The sequence below is a fragment of the Microdochium trichocladiopsis genome, assembly GCF_020744255.1.
Source record: "Microdochium trichocladiopsis strain MPI-CAGE-CH-0230 chromosome Unknown B0I36scaffold_4, whole genome shotgun sequence".
Classification (NCBI taxonomy): Eukaryota; Fungi; Ascomycota; class Sordariomycetes; order Xylariales; family Microdochiaceae; genus Microdochium; species Microdochium trichocladiopsis.
In genome coordinates this window covers 1,101,455-1,128,289 of record NW_025763547.1, presented here as the reverse complement: position 1 = coordinate 1,128,289, position 26,835 = coordinate 1,101,455, and the positions used below count along the sequence as shown (strand labels likewise).

Here is a 26,835-nt window from a genome sequence, read left to right as displayed (position 1 = left end):
ATTTTCAGAGAAAATCCGAGCATAGACCAACAGCCATCGCCATTACCGTCCAAAGTCTCGGACCGGACAGTAAAAAGTTGCTTTTCTTCATCAGCAATAGCTCCTAGGCAATACGGCCGCAAGGACAAACGAGCCTCAAGCATAGCGTCACATGCCATTCTTCAGGTCTCGAGGGGCTCAGCCAAGATCATGAACATGGCAATATACAGCACGAAGGAAAGAGTGGATCACGGCGATCTACCTGCGACGAGCTGGTCGCCAAGCTGCTGCTCCGTCGTCATCCCTCGCTAAGAGACTCAGCACAGACGCTCTGTAGCCGATCAGGATATTACGCATTCTTCTTAATATTAGAGCGGGGGGGATTTTCACCGAATCAAATCGTCATGTGAGAGTGGCCGCAAATAGCTAAATACTCGAAAGGAACGAAATCCTGGGAGATCTGGCGACGGCTCGGAGATTAAGCATGTCACAAGTTGTGCCAAAACATGTGATTTCCTGATCAGGAAACAGGTCTTTTCAGGGCCTTTAATAGAGCAGCCCTCTCTCGACAAAGGCTGAGACCAAGTCCGCCCATGACGGGTTAGCAACATGTCTTCGTCTTGCCTCGCTGTTGTCCGCTTTATTGATAGTTGCATGATTCCGTGGACCCGCGTGCGCAGTAAGGGAAGACTCGTAGCCAGCGTAAACTAGGCACAGGCTGTTGGCAGCGACAATGGTCTGTCCAATCGCGAGGTCTCACCGAGCTAAGCTTCTCGTGATTTCGAAACCCCTTCCTCCCCCAGACTCATACAAGTGGGAAAGGCACACGAAGGATGCCTGCCTTGAATGGCATGCCTGCATGCGTAAGTGTCCCCGCAGACTGTACTCGAGTGCACGGGGCTGCTGGTCCTGTAGCCGCCGCCGCCGCCGATGGCGATCTCTCCAACCCCTGCTTTCCCCAGCGCCCGACCTGAGAACAAGCAAGCAGGGAACAAAGGACAATATGGTCTTGTTTCAAGATATGTTATTGGTGTTCACACCTTCTCCTTCCCGGTACTGATTTTTACCTCGAGGAACGACGAGAGAAGCAGGGTTGCATGGGCGTGGAGGAGGCCGTACGGAGAGACTTGGGATGTTTCGTTTCATGCATGCAAGGCAACGTAAACCCGCCCCCCGTCTTGTGATCTTTCTAGCGAGTGCTGGCGATGGGATGAACTATCACTTATCCCACGCGCAGGGAGATTGTTTTTACTCAATCTAAACTGCATTTGCAACGATAACTGGTGGTCTCAACTTTGACAACGCCCGTGGATATGACTGACAACTGGTTGCGGGACAAACCTCGCGCGGTCTGACGGTGTGCCTGCGACATGGAAGCGCGCAATGGAGATCAGCCCCAGCTTCCGGCAGCGCCTTTCGGACGATGGCCAGGCTATTGGCGCAAAGTTTCGTCACATGGCTACTTCTCGAAACAGCACAAAGAGGAGGACCGCGCCAGCAGCGGACACCGAATTCGGCCGTGGTGTTGCGTCGCTTCGGGTGAGGAAAGTGTCGTGACGAAGCGACTAGGCGAGTCTTGAACGTCTGGACCAGCTGCAGAGTTCAGACATGGTTGGCTGGCAAGACAAGACGGAGCGGCAGGCACTTTGTTAACCCACTTTGAGCAGCGCATGAGGAAAAGCACTCCTGACCCCCTGGATGGGTTCTCAGACTTGGCTCGTTTCAGAACTTTCGACGGCGCCGGGCCACAGGGCCAGAGCCAGTCGAGACCCCACCACGAAGCCACAAGCGCGGACGTCAGAGAGCGTCGCGGCAGGGGAACGTCCAGCGCAGCAGGGATGGCGCCCGAGTGCCCCTGCAGGAGAACCCGTCTACGTCTTCTCATTGGGTCTCGCGTTGCTGCCAATGGGAGGCCTGTCCGAGACCACTTCTGCCACGCCGTCCGTCGAGAATAGGAAGTTCAGAGTGCTCAAGTCAGCTTGGATAGGCCCGTTGTTAGCTCGCGCAAGCGATCTGGGGAGGACAGCTGATGTGGACAAAGGGCGCCAGAACAATAGGCGAGTTGCCAGATCCCACTAGTGATGCGCGCGCCAGGAAGACCGGATGCTTTGGTCTCAGGTCCTGACTCTTTCTTTTCCATGCATTTGGTGCAGCGATTCAAGACCGGCAGCTGTGGTCTCATGCACAATGGCCAGCCATGACTGTGTACGCGCAAACGGCCGCCAGGCCCCCCTGACGATCACGGGCGGGCCGCGTGAGAGAGACTCTGTCCTTGCGAAGTCTGGTTGGCTCCGCCCAAGGCCAAGCTTCGGACAAAGGCCTTGGGTCGAGCAGTGATCTTCGCGACCAGGAGATGATGTGCAATCCACAGGCAAGCACCCATGCGGCATTTCCATTGTCTTCTGGCGATATGAGGGCTCGGGACGTGGCTCGTTCGCAGTCAAGGACACCAATTGTCCCAACCACCTTCGTGGACCGGCGGTGGAGGCCAACGGGGAAAAAGCAGGTCCTCCCCGCTGCCATTGTCTGGCTCCGCCCAGTCTCTTTGCAGTGCAACCGTATAGCAGGTGGCACTAAGGCACAAAGCTCCATGGTGGTACAAGTGGCGACAGGGCATAGTCCACATCAATGCGATAGTTGAGGGCATGATCGTTGCACTGGCCGGGTTTTCGAGCCAGTGGCGGTACACCAACGCCATCAGCCGAGCGCGCGGCTGCGCTGCCGAAGACGAGGCTTGCTCGTGATGAAGGAGTCCTTCACGGAAGATCGACATCGACTTGTGAATACGGTATGACACGGCGAGCAGAGGGCTGAGGCTGCCTCCGCATGAACCCACGGCCTAGGTAGGTGGGCGGCAGGGGAGTTCCCTGCCAGCTCGTCAACACGATCCATGGAGTCAATGCGCAAGGCGACTTTGTCGTGCACCTCACAGCTGCGCCTCTTCCGACAATGCCTGTGTGCTCAGGTGGTATGACCATGTCGTATTTTTGTCGCCGATGCCAAATCATCTGGAGCCGGGTGTGGTTACGCATGAGCCTGAAAGAAAGCCCTTTCTTTCGTCTGAGTATCGGCACCTCAGCGACGGGCTATTGTCAGACGTGCCCCGGAGGTCAGGCCACGAGCAGACAGGCTCGAGTACGAGCAGTGTAGCGTCGCGAGCGTCGCCTCCGGATGGCGGGGCCACCGACCTGCCTGGCGGAGGATCCCTGCCAAGGCCAGTCCGGCAACATGTCAGTGAGCCGCTATGCTTCGTGCCACGCGCGGCGCATCCCGGGGCCAGCACCTGACTGGCTGGGGACAAGGGCGCCAGGAGGGCGCCAGGGCTCGTGCTCCGGGCGAGAGGCGGGAGGACAATGGGCAAGGGGCGGAGGAGCGAAAAAGCCACCGCGTGGGAGATCGTCGCTTAGGCCTCCCCATTGGCCCCCCTGTCGCGCCCGCTCCTGGGAGGGCGTACGGACCACAGCAGGCGATCTCGCTTCACCATCGCGGACGGCCTTGTCCATCCCTCCAACCTCCCCCTGTCTTGGAGGTTTTGGAGGCATCCAAGGGCCCAGCAAGAGGGCCCTGCAGCTCGCGCCCAGGGGCTGCGCCCAATGAGGGTGCCGCATCGCGCGGCTGTCCCTGCAGCAGCCCCCCCTTGTGACGGTGCCCGCGCTGGACGGGCGCTCGCCAGCCTGTCGGCGGCCCCTCGACCAGGCCCCTTGGCACGCTTGTCTCTGCATGTGCTGCCTGTCGTCTGAATGTCTGGTTATAAGATGCTCGTCGCTGGTCGTGCTGGTGTTTCGTTTCCTGCCCTCCTCCTTCTCTCCTCCACCCGCCTGCGGCAGTTCAGTCTCGACGACAATCGTTTGCACGAAGAAGACAAAGAGTCATCTCATTCATTCACTGAAACATCATCATCAAAAAGGCCTGGTCCTTCTCAGTCATTCTTGCTTCCAATCTTTTGACAAGCTCCATCATCCGCCTGGCGCAGTACCATCTTTCGAGTCTTCACTCACCTCACAAAGACAAGAATCACTCTCGTCCCAGACCGCTGTCGTGCATAGCTCGCTTTGTCCTCTCGTCCCATCAAAGCCAGCCATCCGGTGAGTAAAATGTCTGATCAAATCTGTTGGATTCTTTCGGCATGAGGAACGAGGTCCGAAAGAGAATGAATGGACTTGTCCATGATCAAACTGCGATGGTTCCGAGCGGAGTGTCCAAGTCCAGAGCGAGCTCTGGCTTCCTTCCCACTCCGAGTTTCGTTCCTCAGGCCGTGCCTTCCACGCTGCTCGCCGTATATCAGGCCTATTGCAAGACTGCACTGCCAGTCTCGCTCCAGCATTCTGAACACACAACTGACCAACTACCACTCCTAGACATACCACCGTCTCCTACGACATCACAAGCCACTCAGATTGACTCTGACGGCTTCTTCTGCACTGCAAACGCGCACCAAAAACCAGGTCTTGTCACCTATTCAGATTTTCATCTCGTCTGGAACGATTTCAAAGTCTCTGCACTCTTTCTTCATCACAAACAGTCAACATGTTCGCCAAGGCTATTACCGTCTTCGCTGGCCTCGTCGCCTTTGCATCGGCCCACCAGAACATGGTCAACCCTCCTCCCTTCCCGGGCACCATCTCCTCTCCGCTTGAGGACTCTGGTAGCAACTTCCCTTGCCAGGCCACCAATGCCCAGTTCTTCACTGGTGGTGCTGGCACCACCTGGGCCCTTGGCTCGAAGCAGACGCTCAAGACTGCGGGCACTGCCGTCCACGGTGGCGGTTCTGCTCAGTTCTCCATGACCTACGACCTCAGCCCTTCCAAGGATACCAAGTGGAAGGTCATCCACACTGTTCAGGGTGGCATGCCCGCCCGTGGCCTCAACGGCAACCGCGAAGGCAACAGTGCATCCGCCACCAACCCCGACACTTACGACTTCACCATCCCGACCGACATCCCCGCTGGTGATGCCATCTTCTCCTGGTCGTGGGTCAACCGTATCGGCAACCGCGAGTTCTACCAGTTCTGCTCGCCCATCACTCTGACCGGCACTGGCGGTTCCCAGGCCAACTTCGATGCTCTTCCTGACATGGTTGTTCTCAACATCATGGGCAAGGCCAAGACCGTCGAGAGCAACGATGTCGAGTTCGCCAACCCCGGTGCGTCCGTCGAGAACAACATTGGCGCTTTCGGCTTCCCCCACGAGCTTTGCTGCGATGCTGGCTGTGGCGACTCTGTCTGCAAGCGTACCGATGGCGGCTCTGGCGGCGCTCCTGCGCCTGTGCCGTCTTCCCCTGCTGCTTCCCAGCCTACTGCGACCCTGCCCGGTGGCGTCTTCATCACCGTGCCTCCGAGCGCCGGCTCTCCCGCTCCTCAGCCCTCGGCTCCCTCTGCCCCTACTCCCTCCGCCCCGGCTGCCGTCCCGACTTCGACCATTGTCGAGCCCCCTGCCGCTACGCCTACTGCCCCCTCCAACCCTCCCGTTGGTGGTCTCCTTCCCCCGGCCGCAGGATCTGCTCTCACTGGTGCTTGCAGCACTGAGGGTGAGTGGAACTGCATTGATGGCAAGTCCTTCCAGCAGTGCGCTTCTGGCACCTGGTCAGTTGCCATGGCCGTGGCTGGCGGCACGACCTGCCAGACGGGCCAGTCCTCAGCACTCTCGATCGCCGCCATCAATGGCAAGCGCGTTGTCCGCGCCTTCCGTGCTTAGATGGTGCTTCACTCATCATGATCAATTGTACAAAATGGGATTGACGTAGGACAAAAGATTTGGTTTCACCGGGAATAAGAGGACCGGCCTCTGGCGTTTAGGGTTTTGTATGACCGCTCTGCGGGTTACGCTTCTTGATGCACATACATATTCTTGCCCGTGGATCGCCATGTACAAATATCTTGGGTATTTGTGCATCGAGAAGAAGGGCATTCTCAAAAAAGAACTTCTTCCAAAAACGAGTCTGTGTCTGTGCCGTGATTTCAAAGTGAGTGTGAAGTGATGAGCAGATTGGGTGTTGGTGAAGAAACTGTGGTCCATCTCACTCCCTGCACAATCTCAACCGTCCACAGTGTCGGTGTGTACAGGCCGCCAACAATGCTCTTTGTCTTGTGCATCCACTGGACCTTTGTGCTGGTGGGACCGTCCAACAAGTTAGAGCAGCATCTCACAATGGATTGATTGAAGTTCGAAATTCATTTAGCTCGTGACCTCGAGTCCACAGTCATTCTTTCTCTCGCCTCTTTATGGTGAGCTTAACTGTGGAAGGACAGGATACTAGCGACTGGGTACTGGGCGACGTTGATGCACGTGCAGACGTCGGGTGCTGATGAAAGCATGATCTGGTCATTTTCCATGGTCGGTTTGTGAAGGCCGACCATTACTATGCACTATTTGATCTCCAGTTTCCTCAAGAACGCGGACATGCTTGGTCTGGGACGAGTACCGGAGCACAAAGAAGTATTCCTTGTGTCAGATGCATCAGGGTGGACAAGTTGACCTATTGTCGGAGGGGAATTGACAGTTATGACGAGCTGACAATCAGGTTGCCCACCGTACAGATTTTTCAACCGTAAAGACGGTCCTTGGGCCTCTGCTGTAACACATGGACAATACACTTTTGACTTCTTCAATTCATGGTCCCAGCGTTCCAAGTGCTAGTTCCTGCGATATTACCAGGCCGGAGCAAATAAGGTTGTTGGCGTCGTTGTCGCCGGTATGAGAAAAAGTGGACCCAGTCTCTTAGGCCCTGCATCTGCCTGACGTCGACCTTCTGCATCGGTTTGCCAGAGCGACCTTCCACCAACTTCAAACTTCGAAGGCCGCCCTTGCCCCTATCAGAAGCTCGAGTCGCTCCGCGACAAGAACAACATTCGGACTCCACATCTCCCCGCGACACATCATGGCGGAAAACACTGGCGCAGGTCCCAGCACCGGCCCTGCGCCGCCGCAGGCTGTATCGACATCCCTCGTGCGCAAACGGACGACCGATCTCGAACTGATGCCCCCTCCCCCACCGACGAAACGGATCAAACGGCCCAAGACAGTCATCGACGAGGACAGCTACACCGAGGCGCTGTCGCACATCATCGCGCGGGACTTTTTCCCGGGGCTGCTTGAGAGCGAGACGCAGCAGGAGTATCTTGACGCGCTCGAGTCAAAGGACGAAGCATGGATCGCCAGCGCGGGGAGGCGGCTGCAACATGTCATGACACCTGGCAGGAAGCGCAATCATGGGCGCAGGGGCACGTCGCTGGGTCTGACGCCCATATCTGGGCAGACGCCGAGGACATTCGTTGGGGACACGCCAGTGTCTGTTGTGTCTGCCGTCTCTGCCGCGTCAACCACGATGACGAGTGCAGACAAGGTTGATGTAGACACTGCGATGAGCCTAGGGGCATTCCAGGCCAAGTACACAAGCGAGGACAACGAGAGCTTCTACAAGTTGCTCGACCGGCAAAACTCGAAAAAGGTAGAAAAGTATGCCTGGCTGTGGATGGGGAACAAGCTGCCGTCCCGGATGCAGCTGAAGCAACGAGAAGTCGAGGTCCGGTTGCTCGAGGCACGCGGTAGTCTCGTGGACGATGGGTTCAAGAGAGATCGCCTGGCTATCAAAGACGGGGACGATCGCCCTGCGCAGTGCGACACGTGGAAGACTGCCCCGGACAATGCGCTCATGTTCGCGCCGGCCGGCGTAGAGGACACTGTCGCCACTACAACGTTTCAGAAAGCCGAGGCTGAATCTCGTGCGCCACCGCGAGCAATCAACTACCAGAATACGCGGCTACCGCAGCCAGACATCAGTAGTACAGAGGGGGAGTCGGTCCCGTCCTCGCCGTCGCTGTCAGCAGTGCGAGATGCGATTGCAGGGAAGAGGACTGAGCCGCGGGGGAACACGTCTACGGCAGTGGGGAGCGAGACGCCCAGAGTCAACGGATATTCGTTTGTAGACGACGAGGAGCCTGTTCACGAGCAGAAACCGCTCCCAAAGATTGATCTTGGACCGGGCGATGACACACCAAACCCATTCATGATCAAGGCGCAACCGCGCCGTGAGGCACTGCATCACCGCATGGTGGACAGGATTTCCCAGTCGAAACGCAGCGCGTCAACGGCCGGCATGACGGGCAAGGTGGATAAGACGCCCGTGCCCAAGTTTCCGAGCAGCCCTCGGGTTGGCAGTAATTTTACACCGGCCGCACAGAGGCTCTGGGGCAAGATTGGAAGCAAAAGTGGAATGACGCCTAGGACGCCCTTTGGCGACACGACGCCGAGGCACAAGGGATCGAAGCTGAAGCAGGTAGCCAAGTGAGGTTCTTGCAGACTGGAATGGTGGCTGGACCGAGATTTTGATTTACAGATAGCGATACATGATACCCAACGAGGCCGGCGAGCTTCGCGAATGAAATATACACTAGTTCAACGCCCAGGAAATGCATCAAGTCAACCTCGTGGTAGCATTGTTAGTGGGAGATTCGCCTTGCTGTCAAGAGGCACCACCACATGCGCCCCACTTTTCGCTGTAGGCTTCGGTCGAGCTTCGACCTGAGCTTTTCAACTTTCGTCATTTGAGCCGCACGCCTTCACGACAACCACAGACGCAGCACACGCAGGGTCGCACAGCGAAGCAAGCAGGACCCATAGCAGCCTCAATTCGCCCACTCGAGCCTATCGACCACCAGAGCACTGTGTGTAGAGACGCGCGACGGTTGCAGGCGGCACCACTAGCAAACAACCATGTCCAAACGCCCTGCGTCCGAAGCCCTGGACGAGCTGCACGGCATAGGCTCCCCGGCCTCGAAGCGCTCACGATATGAAGACAGCCTCAACGGCTCCGCAACGCCTGACGGGCACTTCAGCAATGGCTTCGCGCCCGAAGGCAACCACACGATAGCGCCGGGGGGCTCGGGCGAAGCGATGCTGGACGACGACGACGACGAGCTAGAGCCAGCCAAGGCGCCGATACGACAAGCCGCGCCCACGGCGGGCTACGACGACCTGTACCTCGACACGATCGACCGCAACGTGCTCGACTTTGACTTTGAGAAGCTTTGCTCCATCAGCCTGTCCAACATCAACGTGTACGCGTGCCTCGTGTGCGGCAAGTACTTCCAGGGGCGCGGGCCGAAATCACACGCCTACTTCCACGCGCTGGATGAGGGCCACCACGTCTTCATCAACATGCAAACGCAAAAGGTGTACGTGCTGCCCGAGGGCTACGAGGTCAAGAGCAAATCGCTGGACGACATCAAGTACGTGTCGGACCCCCGGTATACACGCGAGGAGGTCATGGAGCTCGACCGCAAGCCGCGCAAGGCGTTCACATTTCAAGGGAAAGAGTACACGCCCGGGTACGTGGGGATGAACAACATCAAGGAAAACGACTACCTCAACGTCGTGGTGCAGGCGCTGTCCCACGTGGCGCCGCTGCGGAACTATCTCCTGCTCGAGGATCTCTCGTCGCGGACGGAGCTGGTGCGGCGGTGCAGCATCCTGTTCCGCAAGATATGGAACCCGCGCGCGTTCAAGAACCACGTCTCCCCGCACGAGCTGCTCCAGGAGATTGCACTTCTGTCCAATAAGCGCTTCACTCTGACGGCGCAGTCAGACCCTGTAGAGTTCTTGTCCTGGTTCCTTAACAACCTGCATCTGGGCCTGGGCGGGAGCAAGACAAAGCCCGGGTCTAGCATGGTCCAGCGCATCTTCCAGGGCAAGCTCAAGGTCGAGTCGCAGGCCATCACAGCCAAAGCCGACGCCAACGACCGCCTGCGCTTTGAAGAAGCCGCCGAGGTCAAGACCGACATGAGCCGATTTCTCCTGCTGACACTCGACCTGCCGGCCACGCCCCTCTTTCAGGACGAGCTCGAGCGCAACATTATTCCCCAGGTCCCGCTGACCACGATCTTGTCGAAATACGACGGCGTGAAAGCGCAAGAACACCTCGCCCAGCGCAAGCGGTATCGCCTCGTCCACCCATTGCCGCCGTACCTTATCTTCCACATCAAGCGCTTCTCGACCAACAAGTTTGTTGCCGAGCGCAACCCAACCATTGTCACCTTTGACGCGCGCGTAGGGCTAGACATGGCCCCTTACGTGGAGCCCAACCCGGCGGAACACTCCCCCGGAGAGCCGATCATGTATGACCTTGTCGCAAACGTGGTGCACGAGGCGGTCCGGGCAAAAGAGGACGTCGGCGACACTGGCGAGGAGCGCAAGACGTGGAAGGTCCAGCTGCGCGACAAGGGGACGGACTCGTGGGTGGTGTGCCAGGACCTGTTTGTTGAGCAGGCGCAGAAGGAGCTGCTGTACCTCGGCGAGTCGTACCTGCAGATATGGGAGCGCCGGAGAGAGCCGAAGGCAGGGAAGAAGAGGGCGTCGTGATGACAGCGGTGGCAGTGCAGAGATGGCATTTAAATTTTGCCCGGCACATGGAACGAAATAAAATGAGATACCCTGCATTTATCTTTGCTAAAGAGTGATGTTCCTTTTGAATGATCTGCACGGTCTTGCTTGTCATATCGCCTCGAGATCCCTGTTGCTTCATTCATATGAGACGGGTCGACTGGGTTGCGAGCCCTTGTCTCCTGAACCACGCCTTGTCATCCGCTCTATTGGGCGCGCACCAGCTTCCTTAGAACTGGAAGCGGTAGGCACAGGTTGTTCCAACACCAAGGCAGCCAGAAGTTGTTCATGTTGTGGCGTGGAGTTCAGAATTATAGATATCTCCCGGCATCTACAAAGACCCCCAATAGAAGTAAGCAAGCCTCACACATATTTTCTCTATGAGTCGGGCTGACCAAGCCTCGTCGGTGGTAGCTCTGGATTGTTGCTTTTTTGTTCTGACGGCATTTAGACTTCTGAACCCCGCAGACCTTTCCAAAGTACCCGATTCTCTGGGACTTATGATAGCTACTTCAGTTGTGTCTATGGATACTGGGAAGCTTCTCTGACTTGTCCCGGACTTTCACTCACGGAAGCATTCAGGGAGGATGAGAGCATACATGTATTTTCATAAGCCATCTCGTTTTCAACAATCGGGTGAGGTGGCCGAGTTGGTTATGGCGTCAGGTTAAGGTTACCTTAACAAGTTACTTCCTGATGGGGCAACCCGCGCGAGTTCGAGTCTCGTCCTCATCATCATTGATACTTTTTTCCTTTTTGTTGTTGGTTCCCTCCCTCTTGGAGAGATGTTCTTTTTGGAGTCTGCTGACGACGGACGAGTTGGTATTCTTTTGTGATGATGGGTGGTGGCTTGTAACTTTTTTTTCTCGGGATGATGCTCGGTCGCTTGTCTGGATACCCCAAGTACGTAGGGATGAATGGTGGTCGTTGGCTGCGATTCCTGCCTCGGTTCCCATTTTTCAGTCGGGCCCTTGTAGTCCCCGGGGTCCAGCGCTCGTCTACGGCTCCTGACATTCATTTTCCCGAGTGTCGGGAATATAACTTTTTGCGAGTCAATGAGCAGCCGCGCAGGTACATGTTTTCTTTTTAGAACTTTCTTGCGCAAAATCGAAGAAAGCACACAATGGCGAATACAATTTCGCCCCTTTGAGGACATTATTAAATCAGCTGTTTCTCATTTCAGTTTCATGTTGGGACTTCTGAGGACCTCTGGCGGTGCTTTCCCTCGCCTAGTCTACTCTTTGGTATCCAGCACAGTCGTACTCGTGGCGTCGTCAAATATTCTCCAATGCCTCTTGTTCGGAGGAGTCGTTCCTCTAAGCGGAGCCGTGTCTTGGTAAAGCAGACATCGAGGCGTGTCTGTGGCTCCTTCCACGAGGCAAGGCACCCTGAGCAGCGCATCATTTTAGAATGCCAATGACGTATGCGCACAGATCGAGCCGGGCCTGGAAAACGGGGGAAATTTCTTTTGGCTCCCCTGGTTGTCGCTGTTCAACGACCTGCGAGCAACATTCAAACACGCATAGAGAACCTTTATCATGGCAGTCGAGCAGAATGTCGACGGTATCCTGTGTATTTCATGAGCTTAGCCTAGGACGGCTGTATATCCTTCCGGTACGTGTGTCCTACTCCCTCCACGCAGTGCCTTCCACGCAACGTCACGGCTGTGTCTATTCGGATCGCTAATGCCAGTCCTGATTATCAAGAGCACCATCCTCTTTGGTGTCATTGCCTAACTTCAGACTGCTTGTGATTTCCGTAGCAGAGAACGCCAGACTCGTCCCATTCACACCGCCCCGCCAGACCCAGATTGTCCACTTTTGTGAGCTCTTACGGCTTGCGCGGTCCACGCTCCCTAAATCGCATGCACGCGTCAGCGTCACGTTGCGCAGACGTGAACCTCGGCATCAAAACTTACGACTGGCTCAACCGTCGAGAAAGAGTCTGAAGCTTCTTATCGTTCTCCGCTTCCCGGGTGGCCTTTTCCAGAGCCTGCTGGTGCTCCTCTGTGCGGTGCCGCTGCACCTCCTCGTGGCTGGGCGGCAGCCTCTCGTTCTGAAGATCGACCTTCCTGGCGTCCTCAAAGTTGGTGATGGCGCTCTTAATGCCTTCGGCACCAAGCATGAGGGTGCCGGCGGGCAGACGGCCACCAGAAACTGTCTTGAACTCGGCAATCTTCTCAGACTCCTCGCGCAGAACACCAAACACTCGCGACATGCGACCGATGGCAAGGATCTTGTTCTTGAGCGCCCGGCGCTTATACTCGATCGAATCTGGGTCGTTGAGTGGGTTTGTGGAGCTGGGACTGCTCAGGGGCGGCGAGACCGGGCCTGGTGAGTTGGTCATCGGAGTATCTTGCTGCAGCTCCTCCTCAGAGCATGTGTGAAGAATGGCGATGAGCATATCCGTGATCTTCTCGCAGACGAAGGGCAGGGACCAGGTGAAGACGTCCATGAAGTTGGGCAGCCAGTAAGGGTGCGGTGTGCAGTTGAACTGTCTGATGTTCATAACGTTGTTCTCGTATTTAAGCACAGCCGCCTTGTTGTTGTAGACGTCGAGGTAGTTCGGGGCCGAGAAAATGGTCATGACACTGGGAAAGCCTGTTGTCCGCGTCTTACGGTACATACGGTAGCCCGCATCCTGGGCCTCGTGAGCTCGGATGATGGAGAGCAGGTTGTTCTTCTCCAGGAAGGAGCACGCTGCCGGGTAAGAGAAGAAGTATGAACAGCCGCGGACGTGGTTGTGCATGAAGAACTCGTTTGTCTTCTCCTGCCCGAAGTCTTCCAGCGGATCGGCCCAAAGAATATCGCACATGAGACCCTGCGTCGGTGGCTCGCGGAAGCGGTCAATCTGTGGTTTCAAATCAGTCACTCGTACCCCCATGCGAACCAGACTCAGCACTCCCCGCCACGTACATTTCTGATATCGTCCAGGGTGTGAAGCTCAGGGCTCAGGCCTCCATGGATACATAGGAACTGCTTGTTCATGACAGCCGCAAGCGGCAGGCAGCAGAAAGAGTCCATGCAAGCATCGTAGATGGCCTCGGAGTACTTGTGCTTGCATTCGAGCTTGAATGTGAAGTAGTCGGTCAAGTGGCGACATTCGTGGTTTCCGCGGAGGAGCCAGAGTGTCTTGGGGTAGTGGATCTTGAGACACCACAGGTACAACACACACTCGATACTGAAGTAACCGCGGTCGACATAGTCACCGAGGAAGAGGTACCGGGTCTCCGCCGGGTCGCCGCCGACCTCGAAGAGCTTCATCAGATCATAGTACTGTCCGTGCACGTCACCGCAAACTGTGATGGGTGCATCCATCTCAAGCAGGTTAGGCTCTTGCCTAAGGACTTCTGTGCCGGTCTTGAGGATCCACAGGGCCTGCTCCTCGGTCAGGCGGCCCTCGCGGTAGAAGTGCTGCTTAAGGAACGCTATGTCGGGCTTGGTATGAGTCTCGTCGGTGAAGAACTGTTCATCTGTGGGCTTGTACATGGCTGGCGCCTGGACATCTGTGAAGTGGGAAATGGTCAGCACGCTCAGGCATGGTGTGTAAGAAGACTGTCGCACAACCCGTCGGGATGGTCAACGTGGTAATTTGTCTTTGCAAGTGTCGCCTCTTGTTGAAGCAGTTTCGCACTGCGCAAGAAGCTAGACAGATCACGCAGCACCGCAGCATGATGCCTCTGACTGGTGAATCTTGTCCGCAAAGCCAAAGCAATAACTAGAGGAACAAGTATTGATGTACCTTTGCAGACGCGCTCCTGGGTGTTAACCTGAGCGCCGTCCTCCATGGTGTGGATTGTAAAGTCAATCTCAGGCCGAGGCTTCTTCTGCTTGATCGCGCGGGTGGCATTGTCGCTCTGGCCGGTGGTCTGCTCCTCCATTGAGGGGAAAGGCTCGGTGCCCTCGTCGTTGTCCATGGTGGCGGGGGGCGGTGGTCAGCCGCGAGGGGGTCAAGCGGGCGAGGGAGGAAGCGGCGACGCAGTCGAGGGAGCAAAGTCGGAGCGTACCGTTGGTAAAAGTGCTGCGAAGAAAAAGGACCTTGTCTACGGAGTGCTGGCACCAGGGCGGTTGTCGTGGAGCAAAGGCGGCGCAGGTTGGGCACGAGGTCAGGGTAAAAGATATGGTGGCGGCGGCCAGAGTTGATGGGGGATGGGAGGCAGAGCTGATGAGTGCAGGAGTGCGGGCACTTCGCTCGAAGGGCCGCTGGAGGCAAACCGGCACAGTGGCTACAGCCATTGGTCAGGGGGCCGCCTGCAGGCAGTCTGGGTTGCTCGCTGCTCACGCCAGGCCATCAAACACACCGCAGGTCGGGTCAGGGTACTTGGGACGACTTCGGGCCCCTTGTGCTCGAGGGACCAGATTGGCCTGGCGAGGGGCAGTGGAGGAGCTTCCCCCCCACAGGGGCCCTGCTTCTTGCCAGCATCCCAGCTGCCCCTCCCGGCCTAGCCAGGTCCTACGTCCTTGGCGCGGGGCAGCTCGTCCTCGAAATCTTGTACCTCCATGTACCTCTTCTTCTCACCTGCTTGCCGTCGCTTGGCGCATGTGCGCGCAGGGTCTAATTTCGGTGACGCATTTGTGCCATGAGCTTCGAGTAGAAAGGCGCTCGTATACAGACCCTGTCCCTCCCGAGGATGATGTGTCAGGGCGCCGACCTGGATTGCTTCCAAACAGTCGTTGTTGAAGTCCATATGGGAAAAAGGAGGCCGCCCACCAAAGTCGACAGCGACGTCCTAGCGGCCCCGCAACGGTTTGGAGCTTCCAGAAATCAAACAATGTTCTACGCAGTGCGCATCCCATGGGAGGTCAGGAAGATGATGATGAGCTAACTATCTTTTGTTGAAGGCATGTTCCTATGAACTGTATTCGCCTTACCTGGGAGTCTCTTTCAACCTCAATACTCCCGAGGGTTGCTGTCGAAAGCTCAGTAATGTCGTCAGGACAGTGCTTCAAGACTGGGCAGTCATGACGACACCAAATCGCCCAAGCCAAGTGGGACGCAAATCCTTCTTGATTCTGCTGTCAGGAGCCAAACCGAGATTGCGGTTACTCGGACCCAGCTGCATCACGTGTTATGACATGGTAATACTGGCGGAAAGAATGATGTCGCCGCATCTCATGCGGTGTGGCATCGACGTTCAGCCCACGATTCTATCCATGATCTCCTGCCGAGAAAAGTTGGTGTTTCGCCACCTCGAAATATAGTCGTCGCGGTTGACTGTATATAGCACGGATAGTGAGCACAGGATCAGATCCACAATGCCTATCGAAGGGACTTACTGTACCCGCCGCACATCCTCCTCACGCCTGTGAATGCGGCTCTGCCATGCAGGACTCGCCAGTTGTCGAAGACTGCGAGTAGACCCGTGTTAGCCTCGCTGAAACTTGATCAGGGCGCTGCAACGGAGTGGTTGCCTTACCAAGCAGGGTCCCAGGCTTAAGTTGGACCCAGTACTCGACATCCTTCCTCCTCAAGATGCCATCAAACTTGCGGGCAGCCGCATACCAGGCTTCGGGCGACGTCTTGCCATCTCCATCGCCAGAGAAGGGCACCACACCGCGATCTGCCGTGTTCCACCTAACCCGGTGCAACTGCCCTGCACCACCACTCCCTCCATCCTCTTCACTGGCTAGTTCCAACACCGGATACCGCTTGTGCGGCGCAATCGTGATGCCCCTGTTCCCGCTTGCGTGCCACGGGAGTTTGACTGCGCAGAGCACCTCAAAGGCCTCTGCATCCTCGCGCCTCAGTATCTCGGCGGCGTGGAATCCGTCTACGAGGAGTGACTGCCCTCCAAGATCGACAGTGGATGCTGACCCTTCCGGAGCTCCCGTGTGCGACAGCATGTGGAATGCCTGCAGGCCTGCCGGGTCGCTGAAGTACGTATTGTCCGTGTGAGCAGGCAGGGCGATGTTGGTGTACGCCGTGTCCGCCATGGCCAGGTCCGGAATAAAGTCGTAGAAGCCCCCATAGTGCGTCTCGCGGATAAAGGCAATTTTCTCAAGGAGTTTCTGTGTTGGCTCAGCTGACGAGGTGGGCACGTTGTCGATGAAGGCGAGGCCGTGGCGAGCCTTTGCTCATTCACAATGACGAGTTTGATAATCAGCGAATACAATTTCTGTGAGGTGGTCGCTCAACCATTTGGCCGATTCGACGAGTGGAGACATACAATGAGACCAGTCAGACGGCCGACGACGCGGTCCGCTTCTTCGCCCCTGAGCTCGTTGTGACCAGGGTAGAAATCCTCGTAGGAGAGTCTGACGCTCTTGGGGCCATCGGAGCCGAAGTTCTCGAGTCTAATGTGGATGTGAATAACGCCCGTCTATCAACTGGAAGTGTGTGGGCTCGGGAGTCTCACCTTACGGCCTCTGGCTGCCGTCGGTCATTCTCCAGATAGAAGTTCAAAAAGTCCCAAGGATAGAAACTCTCATGACCATCAGTGCCAGACCCTTATGTTCTCGGCTCCATTCGTCAGCTCTGCGCGTGTGTCCTTTGGTGAAGTACAATCTATAGGGGCTTTACATCGTATCTTGAGGCCGTCTGCAGTCTCCTCGACGCTTGAAGCTTGGATGTCTTGTGGTATCTGAATTGATTTCCATCTGCGTTAGTCTGGCGTCCCGTGGACAAATCACTCGACGATTTTCGCCGATTGGACGCACCTCGAATGTATCGAGGTCCTTCTGCATGGTATCTTGGTTGATACAGAAGCTGCAGCGGCAGTTGTCCCTGTATTGCCAGTGGCGTGGTGTCAGCCAGATGTAAAGGACAAGCACTCTGTTACTGGCTCATTTTCATGCTAAGGCATGACCAGAGCACATACCTCAGCCATACATTTGGTCTTCAGCCATGAAAACAAAGAATTGGTTCGTCAGTCATGCTGTTCTTTATATCTGGTCACCGAGATTTGTCCCGTCATCCGTCCTTACAGGGAGTTCCGCTTGACAGGCTTCGAAGCGGCAGTCGATGTAGGGAATGCAAACTCGACAGCCTGCTTATTTGCTGATGCCTTGGGTAGAGCCGATTTGAAGGCAGTTGCCAAACCCCTCGCACGGTGGAAGTGCTGGCTGGTTATATTGATCCTGCAGGTTTGTAGTCGGGCCGCACCAGCAGCGACTCGTGTTCTTCTGGACCGTCAGCCATTATACTTGAGGTCTATATCCTGTCGCTCAACGATCAACACGCATAGCGGTACACGCATGGCGGGCGCTGGCTGTGAGTGGCTCCTGTACCTTGCAGGCAACCGGCAGATGTGCCGGGAGAGTCCGCAGAGTTGCATGACTGAGACGCTGGATGTGAGATCTGCCTGTAGGCTTGGTGCACTTGTACAAGTGAGTTGGGTGACTGAGTTCGGTCAATGACGATCCCCCTCGTGCCAGCCAATGTTGGGGTCAGGCCATTTTCGAGGACAATGGGCGTCGCCTCCAGCTGGCCTCGGCTGAAGAAGTCCCACCTCCGCGTGGGCACGCACGCAGTTTCCAAGCTCGGAGTGGGTACAGCGAACATCGTCGAACCAGCCCGCCACGTCCACGTTTTGAAGTCCTCAGCTTTCCGGAATGAAAGCAACTCGACGGCCGTTGCATGGGGAGACCGCGTGTGACTTCCCTAATGCATAGAATCAGCCGGGGCAATAGAGGCCCCGGCCGTTGCAGGGGGACCTGTAGCCAGATCGCAGCCTCGTTTTGTCATCGTGATGCCTTAACGTTTGATTCCTAAGCCACACACCCACCGGCATGCGCACCTCCGCGTTCCCCACCCTTGTGCGCGTCAGTCGCGGACGGCAGCGAACATAAAAACCCCCGCTAAGACCTGCCTCACCTTTGGATGGGGAGTCCTCGAATATACAGAGCAGATTACACCCAATGACCCATCGAATTGCCCAGATCGCAACGCAAGTAACGAAAACCATGGCCGCCGACAACTCCAATATCCACCTCTACACGGCGCAGACCCCCAACGGCATCAAGGTCTCCATCTTGCTGGAGGAGCTTGGCCTCAAGTACGAGGTGCGTCTCATATCCTGCAGTCCTGATTGTGTCGAGCATGCATCTGACTCGAGACGTGGTGATCAAAGACGACAAACATTGAAATCAGCAAAAACACCCAGAAGGAGCCTTGGTTCCTGGAGATCAACCCCAATGGCCGCATCCCGGCGCTGACTGACACTTTCACTGATGGCAAGCCCATCCGCGTCTTTGAGAGTGGCTCCATCCTCCAATACTTGGTGGATCGCTATGACACGGAACACAAGGTTTCCTACCCCAAGGATTCGCGGGAGTACATAGAGGTCAACAACTGGGTGAGTTCATGCCACGCCGTAAACCTGGTCCGGATAATCCGGGCCTTATTGCTAACCATTGCTCAAGCTCCATTGGCAAATGGGCGGTCTTGGTCCCATGCAGGGCCAGCTCAACCACTTTAATCGTGAGTTCTTGACCACGCCCTCAGCAACTGCAATTGGTCAGATGAATGCTGACAAACGATCACAGGTTACGCCCCAGAGAAGATCCAGTATGGCATCAACCGCTACAAGGGCGAGGTCCGCCGCCTCTACCGCACCATGGAGACGCAGCTACAGGCCAACAAGACTGGCTTCCTCGTCGGCGACCGGTGCACAATTGCCGATATCTCTTGCTGGGGCTGGGTGGCTGCTTCGAGTAAGTCTCACGTCGGGCATGTCGGGGAATCATGCCACGCATTTGTGCTAACACACTTCCTTTAGAGTGGGCTGGTGTCGACATCGAGGAGTACCCCACGCTGAAGAAATGGCTGTTCGACCTCGTCAAGCGTCCCGGTTTCGAAAAGGGCCGCAATGTGCCCTCAAAGCATGGTGCGCTTGAGCAGTACAAGCTGACGGAAGAGGAGCTCGACGCAAAGGCGGCGGCCACGAGGAACTGGATTCAGGCTGCGATGAAGGAGGAGGCCAAGTGAGACGAGCAGCGTTCCAAACCGCGAGACCGGAATCTGTGATCTAGTCCGTCAAGAATTGCCCAATGCCTATCCCAGTACTCTGGCGTCTTGGCACATGCAGGCATGAATGGAGTTGAACGCGCATATGCATATGAAGGGCACTTACGGAATCGTTGTACTGGTGTCTTGTGTTGATTGAAGCGTCTGCCACTTTGACCGCTGCTGTTGACCATCTGGCTCAAAATCAAGATTGAATGACAACCAGAAGGATATTTCAATCAAACCCAAGTAGAGGCCGAAGGGAGTCATCTGGAACTGTAGCCTAGACGCTAGCCTTGGACGCCACCAGGTCGCAGGTCGCTTTAGTGGATCCCCACTCCAGAGCCCACCTGCAAATGCAGGGCCGCCTGTCGCGCTCCACTCGATAAAAGTGCCTGCGACGAACACACCAACAACTCCTTTCTGAGTGGCATCACGTCAGGCGCAAATTCCATCAAGAGTCGCGCAAACACCGTCGCCATGTCGTGGAGAAACCAGGGGATCACGGGATCCAACAACATCCCACTCGGCAACCGGCGCCGCTTTGGTGGTGATGAGCCAGCCGTGAAAGACGAGTCGCCTGCTCGCACTTTCACGTCCGAGGACCGCGACCTCAAGCGTGGTCGCAGCCCCGAGCCTCGTGAGTCGCCTGAACGCCGTCGCGAACAGCACACTTGTGTATCATATGATCTCTCGCTAACGCGCGCAACTGCGACTCATCCAGGCACTGATTCTAGTGGCCCTCGACAGCGCAAGAAGCGCAACAGATGGGGCGATGCCTCCGAGAACAAGGCCGCTGGCCTGATGGGACTCCCGACCGCGATCATGGCCAACATGACTAGCGAACAGCTCGAAGCATACACGCTCCACCTGCGTATCGAAGAGATCAGCCAGAAGCTGAGGATCAACGATGTTGTGCCGGCGGACGGCGACAGGTGAGTGACTTGGTTCTGCCCTCTTTCGCGCCTCATTAATGCTAATCACAACGTGCTTCCCCCCAGATCGCCTTCGCCGCCACCCCAATATGATAACCACGGCCGACGTGTCAACACACGCGAATACCGCTACCGCAAGCGCCTTGAAGACGAACGCCACAAACTGATCGAGAAGGCGATGAAGACCATTCCTAACTACCACCCTCCTCAGGACTACCGCCGACCGACCAAGACCCAGGAGAAGGTCTACGTGCCGGTGAACGACTACCCGGAGATTAACTTCAGTGAGATTGCTAACCCTCTAACCTTTCTAACCACCTCCCCTCCCCACATCCAGAAGCTAGCTGGGAAGTACCAACGTCGTTCTGCGATAGATGGTGCAAACAGGCTGGCCGCAAGCTGTCTAACCACCATTGCCAAGCTCGTGATGAAATTGCCGTGCACTAACACTAACCTCTCTCTAATCAAGTCGGTCTGCTGATCGGACCCCGTGGAAACACTCTAAAGAAGATGGAAACAGAATCGGGTGCCAAGATCGCCATTCGTGGAAAGGGCTCCGTCAAGGAGGGTAAAGGCCGGTCTGATGCTGCGCATGCTAGCAACCAGGAGGAGGATCTGCACTGCCTCATCATGGCGGACACTGAGGAGAAGGTCAACAAGGCCAAGAAGCTCATTCACAACGTCATTGAGACTGTAAGTCTAGCGCACCTTTCCTGTTTATTGCCTGAACATTCTGCTAATATCCGCTCTCTTTAGGCCGCCTCCATCCCCGAAGGCCAGAACGAACTCAAGCGTAACCAGTTACGAGAGCTCGCAGCCCTCAACGGTACGCTCCGTGACGACGAGAACCAAGCCTGCCAGAACTGCGGTATGATCGGCCACAGGAAATACGACTGCCCCGAACGACAAAACTTCACCGCAAACATCATCTGCCGTGTCTGCGGTAACGCTGGTCACATGGCGAGGGACTGTCCTGATCGGCAGAAGGGTGCCAGCTGGCGTAATGACGGTCCACCGCGCACCGCCGGCCGTATCGGTGCTGGCGATGATGCCGACCGCGAGTACGATGTGAGTAGCATTGGATCCCCTCCATTCCTTCTTTACATATACTAATTATGTTCCCAGCAATTCATGCAAGAACTCGGCGGCGGCTCTGGCGGTCCGCCCGCGCGTATCGAGGCCGGGCCTGGCTCCGCTCCTAGCAATGGTGACCGTGAGGCCAAGCCATGGCAACGTGGTCCAACCGGCGCTGCCGCGCCCTGGAGAACTCGTGGCCGCGACAACGATCAAGGCGGTGACCAGAACAACGAAGGTGGTGGCGGCGGCGGCGGCGGTCCAGCACCCTGGCGCAATCGTGGTGGTAATGACCACTATGGTGGAGGCAATCGCGACCGCGGCGGTGACAGCTACTACGGCGGTGGTGGCCAGAGTTACGGCAATGGCGGCTACAACGGCGGTCGCGACAACGGCAGCAATGGTGCCTCTGCTGGCGCCGGCAGCGCCCCTTGGAACCAAGCTCCTCCTGCACAGCCTGCCTACCCAAGCTATCCAGGCTACGGCAGTTATGGCGGATACAGTGCTCCCCCTGGTATGGGTGCTCCTCCAGGACTTCCTGGCGCGCCTGGTCTCGGTGCACCGCCCGGTCTGCCAGGTTCAATGGCCGGTATGATGCCTCCCGGATATGGCGCCGTGCCCCCGCCGCCACCTCCGCCAGCCGACGGCGCGCCTCCTCCGCCTCCGAGCGATCAACCTCCTCCCCCCCCTCCTCCTGGTGCTTGAAGACAGCCCGGCGACAACTTCCGACCGTGCAACGGCTACCGACGTTGACTCCAGGGATCTACACTAACAGAAGAAAGGAGGGAACATGTCAAATACTGCTTGTGACGACCATATCGCCGTTAGGCTGTCACAAAAGGTAATCTTGACCACTGGCTACTAACCGAAGGCATTTGTAGTAGCATAATAACCAGGTCGTGTCCTGGTACATTTGATTTATCTGCGCAGCTATGCCATCATTGATATGTTACTACTTCTAGGCACTTAGATAGTTGTGTACAGAAATTGAAGGTCTTATACCAGACATGTTCGGCGCCTCGTGACAGGGAGATTTCGCTCAGGTGCTCGTGCTTACTAACTATTGCTCCACGTCCTTGCTACACGACGGTGCGCATGTACGAAAGCTGCTGACATGGCTGCCCCTGGCGATTATCTAACAGCCGAAAACGCTCCGGGGCTGATATTTGTAATGTGCATTCTCGATTTGAAGCATCTTCGGTTGATGCAGAGCATCCAGCATGATCTCACGTGAGTTGTGAACTTGGCAGGAATGCTGTCATTGCGACAATGCGGATTACGACTCCGCAGCAGGGTCGAGCCGTCATTGGTCACAGCTGCAGCGCGCCTGCGGGCGCGATGCAGCTTCCCCAATCCTGCCCGCGTTGGAGATTGAGCTCCTAGGCTGCACCACCTCCTCCTTCATTTGCATCACTCGGCCTGCTGCCTTGCTCATCATTTCCGCCCTCGTCCGGACTCTTCCCTCTCCACAGACGGCCCATGGACGTAGGTGAAATCCACCTCTGCATTCATCTGCAGTTGTGAGTCTTCGCCGGAACTGCGCAGCCGACGCGGCCTGCACTCTCCTCTTGGGTTGAGGCTAGTAGTGTCCATCAGCGCGCTCTCAAGAAGCATTTCCGCCAGCATCCATAGGCCTTCAGCCTCTGACACAGCCATGAGATTGCACAACCCGCTCAGCTTTAGGCCCTTCCAGGTCTCTTTCTGGACGACCATTGTCTACATTGCCGCCTTGGTGCCGCTCATCTTTGTCCATGAGACAGTGCCCTCGCCTCCAGAGGACACTGTTGCATACGCTGGTCTGAACCTGACGAAAGCATGGTCTGACCTGCTCGAACTGACCCGTGCGTATCATCCCTATAATAGCCGCGAGAATGATAGACTCCACGATTGGCTCCTCTTGGAGCTCGAGGCTATTCAGGCGAGGAATGGCGCCGCAAAGTCCGACTTCGTCATCTTCGACGACATCGTGTCCAACGTAACGGCCTACCAACGCACTGTTGGCTCGACAGTGGGTGGCGCGACATACTTTGAAGGTACCAACATCATTGTCTACATTCGCGGCAAGGATGACCCCGAGGGTTCCTGGTGGGAGGTGTCCAGGTCTGCCGAGGTCAAGACGATCGGCAAAGGTGGCGTGCTTCTCAACGCTCATTATGACTCGTAAGTGGTGATCCGCTCAACAACATCAATTTTATTGTCTGATGTGCAGCTCCTCACAATGTATGCAGCGTTTCTACTGGCTTTGGAGCGACTGATGATGGCATGGGCTGTGCTACCGTCCTTGCGCTGGTCGACTATTTTTCGCGCCCTGAGAACCAGCCTCAGCATGGCATTGTTGCGTTGCTCAACAACAACGAAGAGGATTGGCTGTGGGGCGCGCAAGCCTTTGCCTACCACCCTATGATGCCCTTCTGCCATACATTCTTGAACCTCGAAGGAGCCGGCGCCGGCGGCCGGGCGACCATTTTCCGGACCACAGATGCCGAAGTGACCAGCGCCTACAAAAATGTCCGGCATCCTTTTGGCACGGTCATATCCTCCGACGCTTTCGGGCTCGGCGTCATCAAGAGCGGCACGGACTTCTCCATCTTCGTCGACGCTTACGGACTTCGAGGTCTGGATATGGCATTCTACAAGCCAAGAGCGAGATATCATACAAACCAGGATGATGCCAGGCACGCTTCGCGGGCCAGCCTTTGGCATATGATGAGCAATGCCCTGGAAACCATGAAAGCTCTTTCGGGAGACACAGGCGACACCTTCATTGGTGAGCGGAATGAAGAGGGCACCGGCAAAGTCGACAATGGCCAGGGCACTACTGGAGTCTGGTTCGATATCCTCGGTCGGGCTTTCGCAGTGTTTGACCTCAAGTCGTTCTTCGCGTGGTCGGTGTCGCTGCTCGTGGCGGGGCCTGTCATCCTTATGGTCACGACATATGCCATTGCTCGCTCCGACAGATATTATTTCTTCTCCTCGCGAATTCTAGCCTATGAGGGTTCAGTTCCCGATCCGATCAAGCTTGGAGGCCTCAAGGGCATTGTCAGGTTCCCATTTGCTTTGATTGTTGCTAGCGCTTTGACAGTGGCATCTGCGTACTTGCTTGCTAAGATCAATCCATTGGTTGTATACAGCAACGAATACACCGTGTAAGTCTAGACTCATTATACAGTTTGTTAGAACCACTGCTAATCTGCTAACCTCTGCAGATGGGCGATGATGCTTTCTCTCTTCTACTTCGCCTTCTGGACGATAATGGCTGGAGCCAACTTTGCACGACCCAGTGCACTATCCCGCGGTTACGCCATTATGTGGATATACGCAATCAGCTGGCTGCTCTTGGTCGTCAACACTGTCTTTGAGGACAGGTTCAACATCGGCAGCGGATACGTCTTCGTGTTCCTGAACTCAGCGGCTTTCTTGGCTGTACTACTCGCTCTCCTGGAACAACTCGGGCTCCCCACTAAGTTGATCTGGGCACTACAATCCCATCCTGACCATCACGTTAGTGACGACCATTTGGAGTCTGTTCCACACGCCGGTGATTACCCGCGTTCATCCGATGGCAATCAGGACACCGAAGATGCCAGCGAGCCCACGGAAAGTAGTCCTTTGATTCGAGGCAACAACGACAACCACCATGGGACAACGTTTGGCGGTGGGTACAGACAGCGACACACACCCTCGGCTGCAGACGAGGAACACAATGCCTATGGCAAGGAGCCGTACGAGCACGAGCAGCCCTGGTCAGCAAATCTCCCGAGCTGGCTGTGGTTCGTGCAATTTCTGCTGCTGGGCCCATTCCTCGTGATCATCATCGGTCAGAGTGGCTTGCTACTTGTTTCTTCGGTGAGCCAGACTGGTGTTGACGGATCCAGCCTCCTCGTACCGTATGTCATGACAGCGTTCTTCAGCATCATGCTAGTGCTGCCTGTGACCCCATTCACCCACCGTATCTCGCATCATGTTCCGCTCGTACTTCTCCTCGTATTCGTGGCAACCCTGATCTACAACCTCCTGGTCTTCCCGTTCACGGAGGACAGTCGGGCCAAGATCTACTTTCAGCAAATCATCGACCTTGATACTGGCGCTTCCGAGGTTACTTACAATGGCATCCGCGAGTATGTCGATATGGTGGTGGACGAGCTGCCCTCTGCTGCGGGCAAGCCACGCAACTACACGCAAAGCGGGCGAGCCGGACTCACGAGCTGTGCGTACGACGGATCTGCCGTCCCACCTAACGTCGTGCCTGGAGCGTCCGATGGCATTCCTCCGGAGAAAGGCTTTGCCGACTGGATTTCGGTCAACATTACGCGAGCGGAGGGCGACTCGAAAGCGCGTTTTGTGGTGGATGCCAAGGAGACGAAGTCATGCCTCATGACATTCGACAAGCGCATTACCACATTCCGCATCCAAGGTGCGAACAAGCCCGATGAGCGTTTCGCCGCGATGCCCGAGGATGGCGTCAACTCGATTGGCCTGTATCGCCGAGACTGGAAGACGCCATGGGAGGTTGATGTGAGATGGGATGGTGAGGGGGGTGACGAGACCACAGGCATGGACGGGCGGCTTGTATGCTACTGGGCCGACGTCAACACACCTGGTACTATACCAGCGTACGATGAGGGGCTGCAGTACGCACCCACGTGGGCAGCTTTGACAAAGTTTGGCAAGGGTCTGGTGACTGGGAGCAAAGCATTCAAAGCATGAGCGTATGCTCTTGCACACGATGGCAAAGAGCGACGGCTGGCGGCAGACTTTGGGGAGGGACCGGGTGCGGGCATGACACGGCGGGACGCATCAGGTTTGGCTTTGATGACTTTTGAGTTGGGCTCGTTGGCCCACTTGTGGTTGTTGTCCCGCTGTCTGCTTTAGCCTGCATGACAGCCAACGCGTGTTGGTAGGCGCAGAAACAGATTGTTAGCGTGTACTAGTAAATGATGAAGCATCTCTAGCAGGGAGTGTGGTTTCCAAGCACTTTGCTCTGCATTGTATGGCAGACATTACAGGCGAATGCAGGGCGTCGAGTGAGTGGCTGCAATGGCGGCCCACATGGCCGAAACGGGGAATGATGGATGGCCGAGCGTCAGGCTTACTATGACACCGAACGGGCACCCGCGCACCCGCGCGAGCCAAGCACAAGTTGAGCGCCTGGCTCAAGGTTCTCCAAGTTGTCCCCAGGCGAGGCTGGTGGGAATGGCAAGGAGTCGTTGGGGGTGCCTTGTGGCTGCGCCACTCGGTATGCGTGGTGATATATACCGGTATGTACCTAATGACCAAAGGAGCGCCCAAGTCAGCCACGGGGTTTGCCATTGTAAGCCGATCTTATGCTCGCAGTGCTGCGGATAGTAAGATGGACCTTGTCACCACCCTGGCCGAGCATTTTCTCCTGTTGGCAGCACAACCCCTTTCAAGGGCCACGGCCTCTGTTTGCTGGCTGTGTTGGGCGTCCCCTCCAGGTCTGTGCCTGTGGCTGAGGTCCCGGCGATTAAGCGCCCGCCCTCGTTCGAGTGAAGGGCAGCCATACGGC

General features: G+C 56.4%; 9 protein-coding genes and 1 non-coding gene across 10 annotated transcripts; 7 read left to right on the top strand and 3 right to left on the bottom strand.

Annotated features, from left to right (window-relative positions):
* Nucleotides 1-3,221: 3,221 nt before the first annotated feature.
* Nucleotides 3,222-3,587, bottom strand: B0I36DRAFT_348044 (uncharacterized protein; the record flags this gene model as incomplete). Its single annotated transcript, XM_046156640.1, has 1 exon — nt 3,222-3,587. The coding sequence occupies one exon, from the start codon at nt 3,585-3,587 to the stop codon at nt 3,222-3,224; it is 366 nt and encodes a 121-aa protein (XP_046013728.1).
* A 919-nt stretch (nt 3,588-4,506) lies between these two features.
* B0I36DRAFT_361643 (uncharacterized protein) lies at nt 4,507-5,673 on the top strand (the record flags this gene model as incomplete). Its single annotated transcript, XM_046158509.1, has 1 exon — nt 4,507-5,673. One exon carries the CDS (start codon nt 4,507-4,509, stop codon nt 5,671-5,673), a length of 1,167 nt encoding a protein of 388 aa, XP_046013727.1.
* Nucleotides 5,674-6,749: 1,076 nt separating this feature from the next.
* B0I36DRAFT_320288 (nuclear protein DGCR14) lies at nt 6,750-8,394 on the top strand. The gene has a single exon (XM_046153533.1). It carries the CDS (start codon nt 6,857-6,859, stop codon nt 8,264-8,266), a length of 1,410 nt encoding a protein of 469 aa, XP_046013726.1. The 5' UTR covers nt 6,750-6,856; the 3' UTR covers nt 8,267-8,394.
* Nucleotides 8,395-8,532: 138 nt separating this feature from the next.
* B0I36DRAFT_320287 (ubiquitin carboxyl-terminal hydrolase) lies at nt 8,533-10,412 on the top strand. The gene has a single exon (XM_046153532.1). The coding sequence runs from the start codon at nt 8,692-8,694 to the stop codon at nt 10,333-10,335; it is 1,644 nt and encodes a 547-aa protein (XP_046013725.1). The 5' UTR covers nt 8,533-8,691; the 3' UTR covers nt 10,336-10,412.
* A 579-nt stretch (nt 10,413-10,991) lies between these two features.
* Nucleotides 10,992-11,091, top strand: B0I36DRAFT_t70. The gene has a single exon. It is a non-coding gene; the product is annotated as a tRNA-Leu (tRNA).
* Nucleotides 11,092-12,270: 1,179 nt separating this feature from the next.
* On the bottom strand, nt 12,271-14,272 carry B0I36DRAFT_348040 (Metallo-dependent phosphatase-like protein; the record flags this gene model as incomplete). The annotated part of the gene is made up of 3 exons (XM_046156639.1): nt 12,271-13,206; nt 13,272-13,861; nt 14,098-14,272. 3 exons carry the CDS (start codon nt 14,270-14,272, stop codon nt 12,271-12,273), a joined length of 1,701 nt encoding a protein of 566 aa, XP_046013724.1.
* A 1,049-nt stretch (nt 14,273-15,321) lies between these two features.
* On the bottom strand, nt 15,322-17,436 carry B0I36DRAFT_101969 (trimethyllysine dioxygenase). The gene is made up of 9 exons (XM_046147735.1): nt 17,280-17,436; nt 17,185-17,191; nt 17,013-17,079; nt 16,876-16,936; nt 16,712-16,802; nt 16,523-16,649; nt 15,773-16,424; nt 15,633-15,704; nt 15,322-15,570 (listed from the first exon to the last, which is right to left on the bottom strand). Coding segments are annotated over exons 2-9 (1,152 nt in total). The 5' UTR covers nt 17,187-17,191; nt 17,280-17,436; the 3' UTR covers nt 15,322-15,490.
* A 622-nt stretch (nt 17,437-18,058) lies between these two features.
* Nucleotides 18,059-19,609, top strand: B0I36DRAFT_320268 (glutathione S-transferase). Its single transcript, XM_046153531.1, has 5 exons — nt 18,059-18,356; nt 18,425-18,649; nt 18,717-18,774; nt 18,840-19,007; nt 19,073-19,609. The coding sequence occupies exons 1-5, from the start codon at nt 18,213-18,215 to the stop codon at nt 19,279-19,281; spliced, it is 804 nt and encodes a 267-aa protein (XP_046013722.1). The 5' UTR covers nt 18,059-18,212; the 3' UTR covers nt 19,282-19,609.
* Nucleotides 19,610-19,700: 91 nt separating this feature from the next.
* On the top strand, nt 19,701-20,812 carry B0I36DRAFT_101937 (uncharacterized protein). Its single transcript, XM_046147734.1, has 3 exons — nt 19,701-19,939; nt 20,024-20,234; nt 20,301-20,812. The coding sequence occupies exons 1-3, from the start codon at nt 19,780-19,782 to the stop codon at nt 20,713-20,715; spliced, it is 786 nt and encodes a 261-aa protein (XP_046013721.1). The 5' UTR covers nt 19,701-19,779; the 3' UTR covers nt 20,716-20,812.
* Nucleotides 20,813-22,696: 1,884 nt separating this feature from the next.
* B0I36DRAFT_320264 (uncharacterized protein) lies at nt 22,697-26,299 on the top strand. Its single transcript, XM_046153530.1, has 3 exons — nt 22,697-23,468; nt 23,537-24,454; nt 24,515-26,299. Exons 1-3 carry the CDS (start codon nt 22,963-22,965, stop codon nt 26,013-26,015), a joined length of 2,925 nt encoding a protein of 974 aa, XP_046013720.1. The 5' UTR covers nt 22,697-22,962; the 3' UTR covers nt 26,016-26,299.
* The last annotated feature ends 536 nt before the right edge of the window (nt 26,300-26,835 follow it).

Coding starts and splice junctions, on each gene's coding strand:
- B0I36DRAFT_320288 (XM_046153533.1), top strand. CDS start 6,857: ATGGCGGAAAACACTGGCGCAGGTCCCAGCACCGGCCCTGCGCCGCCG.
- B0I36DRAFT_320287 (XM_046153532.1), top strand. CDS start 8,692: ATGTCCAAACGCCCTGCGTCCGAAGCCCTGGACGAGCTGCACGGCATA.
- B0I36DRAFT_101969 (XM_046147735.1), bottom strand. Junction 16,937..17,012: donor AGGACCTCGATACATTCGAG/GTGCGTCCAATC, acceptor AAATCAATTCAG/ATACCACAAGACATCCAAGC. Junction 16,425..16,522: donor GCCGTCTGACTGGTCTCATT/GTATGTCTCCAC, acceptor GAATGAGCAAAG/GCTCGCCACGGCCTCGCCTT.
- B0I36DRAFT_320268 (XM_046153531.1), top strand. CDS start 18,213: ATGACCCATCGAATTGCCCAGATCGCAACGCAAGTAACGAAAACCATG. Junction 18,357..18,424: donor AGCTTGGCCTCAAGTACGAG/GTGCGTCTCATA, acceptor TGGTGATCAAAG/ACGACAAACATTGAAATCAG. Junction 19,008..19,072: donor GGGCTGGGTGGCTGCTTCGA/GTAAGTCTCACG, acceptor CACTTCCTTTAG/AGTGGGCTGGTGTCGACATC.
- B0I36DRAFT_101937 (XM_046147734.1), top strand. CDS start 19,780: ATGTCGTGGAGAAACCAGGGGATCACGGGATCCAACAACATCCCACTC. Junction 19,940..20,023: donor TGGTCGCAGCCCCGAGCCTC/GTGAGTCGCCTG, acceptor CGACTCATCCAG/GCACTGATTCTAGTGGCCCT. Junction 20,235..20,300: donor GTGCCGGCGGACGGCGACAG/GTGAGTGACTTG, acceptor GCTTCCCCCCAG/ATCGCCTTCGCCGCCACCCC.
- B0I36DRAFT_320264 (XM_046153530.1), top strand. CDS start 22,963: ATGAGATTGCACAACCCGCTCAGCTTTAGGCCCTTCCAGGTCTCTTTC. Junction 23,469..23,536: donor CTCAACGCTCATTATGACTC/GTAAGTGGTGAT, acceptor CAATGTATGCAG/CGTTTCTACTGGCTTTGGAG. Junction 24,455..24,514: donor TACAGCAACGAATACACCGT/GTAAGTCTAGAC, acceptor TAACCTCTGCAG/ATGGGCGATGATGCTTTCTC.